Here is a 10,656-nt window from a genome sequence, read left to right as displayed (position 1 = left end):
TTTTTTATTTCACAGCGTTTTACAAGCAGAATAAAAAGTAGCAGGGAGTCGTTTACAAGCTTATTTGAAGTGCGTGCGTGCGTGTGCGCGCGCGTATAGTAGTAATAGTAGGTTATTACACACTTTCCTTTATACACTGTTAAGAATTTCCCAGTAAAATAACAGTAAAGAACTGGGTTGCCTTTATGTTACTGTAAAATTAACATTATTATACTATAATGCTGAAATTTACAGCTTTGTACTGTTAATGAAAAATATATATATTTTTATTAATTTCACAGTATTTTACAGTTAATTTACTGTTTAAAGATACATTATATAACTGTTTTTCACTTTTCTTTTACATTATCTTACTGATTTGTTTTAATGCACTATTTATTTTTTTTGCATACATTTGAATAAACATTATTTTTTGCCAAGATGAATAGACTTAGCAGGTTACAGACATAGGAATAGTCACACTAAATACAATTAAAGGTTGTTAGGAAAAAGGCTATAATAGACTTGTTGTGTGTCTCTAGCTGCTACAAGCACAGAATGAAACCAGAACAACATGTGAGTGAAGAACAATAAAGATAATTCACTGATTTTACAATCATATTCAATGTACAAGCCTCACATGAGCAGATCAGGTCCCAGAATTAAAAAGATACTGCATGAAACTGTTACTGATGAGACTTTAGACAGTTGATCAGCAGTAAAGTGATGTTTTTTAAAGAATGCATTATAGTTCAGTTAAAAAACAAACAGCCTATGAGCGTAATTTAACAGGTTTTCTTTTGTATTAACAGTAAAGCACTGTTTTTTAGCAATAACAGGTTCATACTGTTGAAATCCTGCTGGAAATTAACAGCAGTTTTTTACAGTGCAGAAAATGAAAGCTTATAATTAGTGATAAAAACACGTCTTTGTCGCCTCAGAGACTGATGGAGGTTCTCAGAGGAGAAGGTTGTGTTTTGGTGTTTTTCTGTGTCTGGACATGTGATTTTCCTTCATCTTCATCTAACAATGAAAATACTGTTATATTCTTGGAAAACTGAGGAGAAACTCTCCTTCCTCGAACTTCATGTTGGATGATGCGCAAAGTGAGCTTTAATTAGATTTATGTCCCCTTTCAGCTACCTATTATCTGATTTTCTTAAGCTTTTATTTATTCATTTATTTACATAGTTACTCACTGACATAGCCTTCTCATTGATTAATTGATTATTATAGCCTTTTATTTATTTTATTTTATGTATTTCTTGGGAAATTGAGGAGAAACTGTCCCTCGAAGTCCATGTTGGATGTCGCTAGGAGAGCTTTATTTGGAATTATGTTCAGCTACCTATTATCTGATTTTCTTAAGCTATTTATTAAAGTTATTTTATAGCTATAATTATTTTTATTATTTATTTATTTATTTGCATACTCACTGACTTAGCCTACTCGTTAATTAATTGACTATAATTTAGCCTATAATTATGTTGTCTGCTTGCTCAAAGTTGCATGGATTTAATTTTTTTATAGACTATTATTTATTTATTTACATACTCACTGACATAGCCTACTCGTTAATTAATTGACTATTATTTAGCCTTTTATTTATTTATTTGTCTTTGGATGTTTTCCTGTTAAGACCAGTCGTCCACTCCAATTTTGGTGAGTTTGAATTTTTCATAAAAAACAACAGAAGGATTAAGTGCCTTCAAATTATAATAATAAAAAAAAACATGTAATACCTCATTGGATTATCTGACAAATGCATCGTCATAAAGGTGAAAACAGAGCTGCTTTTCCTTTCTTAATAATAATTAACATTATTGGAGGATCAATCTGTGGCCTATACTCCAGAAGATGCAACTCAAAACACATATTTGTCTCCATACCAGTTCGTTTGAAGACTTTCTCCAGATTCCTCGTCTCCATGTTTGAGTGTGAAAGTGAACTCCTATTGGCTGGAGCAGATGATGACCAGCAGGATGTTGAACTGCAGCCTCCTCTTCTGTAACATAGACCTTGATCTCTGTCTGCTGTGTCCTCTGTCTCCACCTGCTGGCTGGATGAGTTAAACCAGAGCACCAGCTCTCTGCAGGAAACAGTCCTGAACTTCATATCATATCATAAGAGATCTCAGCAGGCGAGCACTTTAATACATTCTGTTTTTATTTATTTATTCTTATTATTATTAAACTGTGTCAACTGGTCTCAGTAATAAAATGAAGAAACACATGAATCAGCTCTTATGATTTAATTTATCCAGACCCTCCAGAGGATGGAGGCCACAGGGATGTTATAGCAGTAAAATCCTCTAGATGGCAGTAACATCATCAGGAGGAGGAGGTCAAGCTCAACCTGCTGTATATAACAGTAGTATACTGTATAGATATGTATGATTATACCTGGTATTAGTATTTAAAACTACTGTCTTTTATTACCTTTTTTTAAGCACGTTCATGCATGAGAGTATATATAATCTATGCTCTATGCATTGTGACTTTGGTTTGTTGTGTCGGCATGTTCATTGTCCTGCAGGGAAATTAAGTATATCTTATCTTATATACATATATTGATATATAGATATATAGATTTTGCATGCATTGTTTGCATGTATGCACGCCCACAATGCATTTCCATTAGAGATGGAAATCTGTTAGTGAAGTATTATTAACACTACTGCATTTACTCTTACTATTGATATTATTTTACTTTTATTATTACATTATGTCTATTACTATTACTGTTACAATGGCTTTGTTATTGATGTTACTTCTAAATAGACAGATAAATAGAAAGATAGATAGTACCTTAATTGATCCCGAGGGAAATTCACGTTTCCAGCATCACAGTTCCATAGTGCAAACATATTAGTAAAAAGGCACACAGTATATATAAAAGACAAATATACCAGATATAAAAAAATAACAGGAGATGAAGAAAACTGTTAAAAATGAATATAGTGCAGGGTTATAACTGAGATACGAGACTATTAAAAATGTGAATATAGTGCAAAAAGTGATATAGTGCTGGATAATGAAATATAGGAGATATACAGTAGAGACCAGGGGGATTAATAAATGTCAAATATGGAATATAATGCAGGACAAGAACTGAGGAAGAGAGTCTAAAAAAAAAAAATAGACTAAAATGCAGAATATAGCTGTACATTTATACGTTTGTAGAATACAGTAAAACAAGTCTATAAAGGTGCAGAAGTTCCACCTGGTAACACTTTACAAACATTGAAACATTTGTAAGCAGACATATAGATATTTTAAGTGCTTATTATAATGTAGAATATTTGTCAACAATTATAATTTCTCCTTTGCAGACATATTTATATTATTACAGCTGTGTTTTGTTGTTCATTATCTGTTTATACACCAGCCTGCAGTGTGTTATAAACCATTTATTACATGTTTATATAAATGCTATAGAGGGGGGTTAAAGTAAAGCGTTGCTCTTTCACTGTTATTTCTATTAATATTATAGATCCTGCTATTATTGCAACTACTACGATAACAATTGCTGTTGTAACTACTGATACAAATCTCAATACAACTATACTGCTGCCACTTTCTCCCAACAATAATGCTGCTAAAATACAACTGCTACTGCAACTATTGCTCCTGATACTGCCTCTTCAACTACTTCTACTATTAATACTATTAGCAGTACAATAACTACACATATGCCTGTTTCTACTACAAGTTCTATTACTTTCTACTTGCCTACGATTGTTGTTATTACATTATCCATTTCTTTCAGTTAAAAAAAAAGAATAAAAAAGATAAAAACAGCACAATATTATTATTTTAAATAATTTAAATTTTAATTGTATTGTATTTATTGTATTTCTATTAATATTATAGACACTGCTATTGTTGCAACTACTACAACAACTGCTGTTAGATCTACTATTTCTGCTGCTGGTACTAATATTACTACTGCTATAAATCTCAATATACAACTACTACTGCTGCCACTTTCTCCCAGCAATTATGCTGCTAAAATACAACTGCTACTGCTGCAAATACTATTACCACTACTGCTCCTGATACTGCCTCTTCAACTACGTCTACTATTAATACTATTTGCACTACAATAACTACACATATGCCTGTTTCTACTACAAGTTATATTACTTTCTACTTGCCTACGATTATTGTTACATTATCCATTTCTTTAAAGCTGTAAAAAATCTTTCTTTAAGGTATATAAATAAGATAAAAACAGCACAACATATATAAATGAATCAGTTTAAAACATGCCTGTGTTGGTGAAAATAAAAGTCTCTATTGCTGGAGTTTATTGTATGTATTGTATTTATTGTATTTCTATTTAATATTATAGATACTGCTATTATTGCAACTACTACATTGACTGCTGTTAGCTCTTCTATTTAATTTAATTGAATTTAATTATTATAAATCTCAATATACAACTACTACTGCTGCCACTTTCTCCCAGCAATAATGCTGCTAAAATATAACTGCTACTGCTACAAATACTATTACTACTACTGCCCCTAATACTGCCTCTTCAACTACGTCTACTATTAATACTAATTGCACAACAATAACTACACATATGCCTGCTTCTGCTACAAGATCTATTACTTTCTACTTGCCTAAGGTTATCGTTACATTATCCATTTCTTTAAGGTAAATAACTAAGACAAAAACAGCACAATATATATACAATCAGTTTAAAACATGCCTGTGTCGGTGAAAGTAAAAGGCTGTAGAGTTGGAGTTTATTGTAGGTCATTAGCTGAATTCCTTCAACAGAAACACAACCTCTCCTTTCATCTCCTTGTCTTTCTTTTTTACGTCACACACACTCAGACCGAGTGAATGTGTGAGACAAAGACAGAAAGAGAGAGAGAGAGACAGCAGACGGTCTGTATTGCCATAATAAAAGTCATTAAGCTGAGGGGGGATGCTGGTTGGCTGTTATTCGGTTCAAGGTGCAGCCTTGGACTCACTGTGTGTTTCTGCTGTTGTTCAAAGTCTGGGTCGAGAATCACATCACAAAGCAGCTATTTCACTACTTTTTACTTATTTTTCTTTTTTTATAGTTTGACACTTAGATTTTATATCAGTGTAACCTGGGGCAGCAATTACCTGCAGAACAATCTGCTCTTTAGTGTGGTTGTTGTGTTTACGATTACTAAAAACGTGAGCCTGTTTAATTGTGCTCCTGGGTATACTTTCTGTTGTGATCACAGATGATGCTTTCATTTTATTACCATGTAAAAACATTCAACACAACATCCTGGGAATGGCCTCAAACGACACATTTAAAATAAGTAATATAGTTTGTGTCTTTTTATTGACATTTTATTTTATAAAAACTAATTTGAAAAAGCATCTGAACCGGTTTGTGCCGCAGCTCAGAGGCTAAAAATTCCCATTTGTAATCTCACAATCAGACTAAATCTAATCTCTAAATGTCACATGAATTTGTTTTTGTTTTCGAAGGTTTGAATCCTTTGTGAATTAGAAATGCAATTAAGAAGTCTCGTAAATCGCATCATAAAACTTAACTCAAGCTTTTTACATCAAATTAAGGATTACACACTTTTAAAGCTCTTTCAACAGAAACAAGAAACACTTAATCTTATAGAGATATTTTATCAAACATTTTAATACATTGTCTTCAAGTGTATGGAAATATAATACATTAATATACTGAAATCCAAATTGAGTAATGTTGCAATAAATGCAAAGACACATATAGATACAAACGTAGAAGATAGGCATTAAATAATGTCACATTATTATTATTATGCAGTCAGTCTTTACAGTCTTTTACCTAAAATCACAGAAGAAATATTAACTATACTAATAACAAATGTCACAGATATCAGAATACTTAATTCAGATTGTCTTCACTTACCTTAAATGATTGTATTTATATGCTAAATAGATGGTTAAATATGACTTTATGAGGTTTAAGTATATCATCATTTAAGGTGAGTTGCCGTAAAGTGGGACACCTAAGCTCCTCAAACAAATAAAAAGCAATAAAACTATTGATATTTAATGTATTTCTAATATGCCTGAATGCTTCAAAACTATTATATTCATAATTCTTTATTTATTTATTATTAACAAATATACTTGGTAAGATTTTGCATTTTTTTTCAGTCATGCAAAACTAACATACATGCAGTGGGGATAAGTAACTAAGTACATTTACTCAAGTAGTGTACTTTAGTAAAACGTCCATATTATGCTACTTCTACTCCTGCACACATCGTAAAGCCCCCAAACGTGTGATATTGGGGCGATACAAATAAAACTGACTTGACTCTATCACATCTTAGAGGGAAATATTGTACTTTTTACTTCACTACATTTATTTGATAACTTTAGCTACTTGCAGATTTTGATTATTAATACAAAATAAAATCAATAAATAAATGATGATGTATTTATTATTAAACTACCCAGTATATTATATAAAGTAATTAAAATGAGCTCCACCTCCACGACTGTCCCACATTAGGAAATGCAGATTTTTCTGATAAAACTTGGCATGAGAGAGTACTGATATGTCTATGATTTATTTTATGAGTGTGATATCTGCATTCTTTCATTTTTCACATCCTAAATGAAATCTGAAATGCAAAAAAAATTCTGATTCATCCTAATTATAAACATATTTACATGAGGATTTATCAAAAATCAGGACAGCAATACAGATAGATAGGACATATCTAATTTACAGACATGTCATTAGAGTGTCAACAGTGCAAGTCAACACCAAAACACACACAACAAACATGAATGAGATGTGAAGTCCAAAAACACGAGGCTCCACAGACGAGCATATAAAGAGCATCTGTAGTAGATGTTTCCCTGTATTATGTCCTCAGTATTTATCGGACATAAAGGCAGACAGAAAGTTCATTTCTTTACAATAAGCCACTTTACTCCAGAGGGACGTCAGGTTTAAATGAGGAGCAGCAGGAAGGTTTTCTTCATGAAAAGTCAATAAAATAATCAGCAGAATATTCAACAGAGAATCAGGCCTAAAGCTGAGCCTCCTTCGATGGCAGGACAACACATTGTTTTGACTTTTTATTTATGTCTCTGTTAACCTGCGTATGCACGGTCTGAACGATACAGTGCTGTGACGTTAAAGGAAAGACTGTCTCTTACTTCAGAACAGGTGATATCCTGCGTGGTGGTGGTGGAACAGCAGTGTCTTGCTTTTCAGTTTCTTCTCTTTCATTCTTCTGTTCTGGAACCAGATTTTCACCTGTCTGGATCAGCCAAGGATAACATGTTTTTACCATTTCATTTCTTTATGCTGCTCTGAGATAAAGCAAGATAGATATGAGTTTATGTTAAAATAAAAAGCAACATATCAGACAGAATATTCTGTAGTTGCATGATGGTCATCACCAACATTTTCCGATTTGTTACTCCACAGTTATATTCATTCTAGGAGATATTTATTTGTTGTTTTATTTATTATTCTTGATGTTTACCTTATTTGGATTTGTGTTCTCTTCTGCCAGGTATTTTTTTAGTTTAACTATTTTCTTATTTTTAGTTTTTTGCATAATTGGTATTTTTGTTTTCTTTTGTATATGAATTGGATAAAACAGTGAGGCACCCACAGTTAGGTAGGTAGATAGGCAGGTATAGGAGCAGCATGCACCTGGTTGGGCTTATGGTTTCTTACCAGGACTAGAGACAAATTGTGAAAAACCAAGCATCAAAAATGTCCCAGAGCCCAAGTTGACCCCTTCAGATGTCTGAGCAACAGTCCAAAAGCCAAATCTATTCAGTGATAATGAGGTGGTGCAAGGTTAGATGTGTTCATTGTGTCCCAGGCAGCAGCTGGTATTTTACAGATGTTAACACACATGTTAGATCTGAGGTCCAGGATGAAATTTAATTAAAGAAAGAAAGAAATATTGCAACATGCACGCACCGATCTGTCAGGCGCAGAAGGCGGGACAGCTTCATACGTCTGTCTTTGTTGATGTAAATGTTGAGTAGAAACTCTCTCTCCAGCTCTCTGATCTGCTGCTTGGAGTAAGGACAGCGCTTCGTCCTCCTCACACTGGGCTCTGCTGGAGAGACAGAGAGAGGAAATTAAAAGGGTTATTACAAAAAAATGACCTAACAGTAAATTTAAATAAATGAAATACAACAGAACTATAATCCATCTTTAAAATTAGAATAGATCCAGTGAGTCTAATGTGGTCGGAGGGGACCCAACTCTTCCAAACACCCAAAAGAGATGAGCAACAACTTTTAAACTGACTCACAGAAATAAAACTGTCTGAGTTTAATTAAATTTAAATTATTCTAAACTTTTAATTTATGGTGAATGTCAAGGTCTAAGAGTCCAAACTCAGAGACTCACAGACATTAACATGACCTCCATGCTGTGTGACTGTTTTAGTGAAGCCAGAGTCTGTAAGTAATTAATGCTCTCATGACTAATTATTAAGTTTGCATTTGTAGATCTGCAAATCTGTGAGTCAAACAACATCTTATCTGGTTAGTACCATGTGACTGTTTACTATTTCAACAGCTAGACACTATCAGTTAGACGTGCAGCTACAATGGCCAACAAATGGAAACTTTTTAACTTTATTGTGTAAACTGATAACTAACCATATTTGTCAGTGCATATACAATAGATCTAAGAAAAATGGTTCATATGAAAAGTACATTTAAATCGTATAACCATCATCATGCTGTGTATATTTGACTTGAGAGAGATTATATTAAATACATTCTTTAGATTTTAGACATTTAGAGAAGAAAGAGAGTTTAGCCAAGAAAGGTTGGCTGTAGTAGTATAGATACTAGTAATGTTTGTGTTGTTGTTGTTAATGATTATAGATATGTTTACATAACAGCCCATATGTATAGCCATTCAATGTTTATTTATTTGTACTATTTGCATTGTCCACAACTTACACTTGACTTATACATTTTTTATTTTATTTCTAATTTTATTGTTGTTCATTGCTGCTCTTTATATATATTATATTTATATAATGTTTATATAGATACATCTATTTTGTCACCACTTGAGTACATAACAGTTCTGTCTATTCTTCACCTTTATTTGTCCAGCTTTGTTGTTTATTTTTTTTTTTTTTTCTGTGTGAGTAGCTTAGTTTAGAGAGATGCGTAAAACAGAAGTCAAATTCATATACTTGGCAAATAAAGCTGATTCTGATTCTGTATCACAATAGCTTTATTTTGAAAATGCGAACTAATAAATGATATTAGACTGAATAAACACAGAGTAGAAGCCTGTAAAGCAAATAAACAAATACATCAATTAAATAGTTAACTATTATAGTCCGTTTGTTTGCCTGGAAGAAAGGTCTAAAATAATTAAATTACTTTTATGGCTGCCCAGTTTGGGCCTATTTTAGCAGCATTTCACATGCCAACATTTTCGAGTTACGAGTTGCTTGAATATCTATAAATGATAATACATATTTATATATACTATAATATATTTACTGAAACACGTAGGATATCAAGTTATTAGATGTAGGCCTAAATATCTCATGACCCATGGACGCATAATGGAGTTTCCAGATGTCTCCACATGCTCTCATTTAGGAGTTGCACAGTTTATCTACATGTTCTCAGTGAACTTCTACATTAAAGTGATGAACACATTAATGCATCAATAAGTATAATCCAATAATATACATTATTCTGCATAATGTGTACTTTTGGTACTTTACAGCTGAAGTAGGCGAGATTGGAGCAAATATGATTGAAAAAAAGTTATATTTATAAAACGGTCGCTATATTGTGGCAGTAGTAGTCTACTGGATGTTTTCCACTCACCATGGGCCTTTCTGGAGTTTCCTCCACTGCTCCTGGATGAAGGCGCATCCTCCTCGTCCTCTTTCCCAGCCTGAGGAGACTCTGACCCGGTGTCACAGCTCCGGTTCTTCTCTCTCTGCTGTCGGCTGCAGCCAGCTGTAATAATCTGCACTCTTGCATCCACTCCATCTCCATCATCATCTTCTGCCGCTGCTGCTGCAGACTGGAGGAACTGGTCGAAGCCCTCCGGCAGGACTCTGCTCCTCCTCTCTGCAGCAGCCGGGATCAGGAGCTGTGAGTCCGGACTGAACGCTGCGTAACCACCGGGGAAACTCCGCGCGTCTCCGGAGAACGGCTGTGCGTAAAGAGCTCCAGAGGTGATGGGATGGTTGACCGGGTGGAGAGTCCATGTCCACGGAGGAAGAGGAGGAGGAAGAGGAGGAAACGGTGAAGTGATGGAGCCAAAGTCCGACTGTGACAGATAGGAGCAGCTCGGTAAATACATGGACAATTAAAATACTTTAAATTCTAACAGCTTGTGTTTTTGACCAATGATCCAACAAAACCTATAAACAGGGTGAGATGTCTACCCTGTTTCAACATGGACACAGCAAATCAGTTGTTATTATAATAGAGTTAATATAAAGCTCTGCATCGTGACCCCTGAAAGTTCAAACAAGAAACATAATATAGCCTATAAATAAAAAGCCTTATCTCCACCATCTCTTCATCATTACACCAAATGAAGCCCTTTGCAAAGTGAAGATAGTCTTTGACCTTGAGCCTGCCCAAACTGCCTCTGCTTTTGCATGCACACATTGTCATGAGACCTCTTGGATATTTCCAACTCTAA

At 33.9% G+C, this 10,656-nt stretch overlaps 1 protein-coding gene across 1 annotated transcript; it reads right to left on the bottom strand.

The window, feature by feature from the left end:
* Positions 1-7,046: 7,046 nt before the first annotated feature.
* On the bottom strand, positions 7,047-10,308 carry LOC141773601 (homeobox protein Hox-C11a-like). Its single transcript, XM_074645444.1, has 3 exons — positions 9,825-10,308; positions 7,930-8,071; positions 7,047-7,252 (listed from the first exon to the last, which is right to left on the bottom strand). Exons 1-3 carry the CDS (start codon positions 10,306-10,308, stop codon positions 7,150-7,152), a joined length of 729 nt encoding a protein of 242 aa, XP_074501545.1. The 3' UTR covers positions 7,047-7,149.
* Positions 10,309-10,656: the final 348 nt, after the last annotated feature.

Source organism: Sebastes fasciatus, chromosome 9 (assembly GCF_043250625.1).
Source record: "Sebastes fasciatus isolate fSebFas1 chromosome 9, fSebFas1.pri, whole genome shotgun sequence".
NCBI lineage: Eukaryota > Metazoa > Chordata > Actinopteri > Perciformes > Sebastidae > Sebastes > Sebastes fasciatus.
The sequence above is the reverse complement of the archived record's forward strand: the minus strand, read 5'-3'. Positions and strand labels throughout refer to the sequence as shown.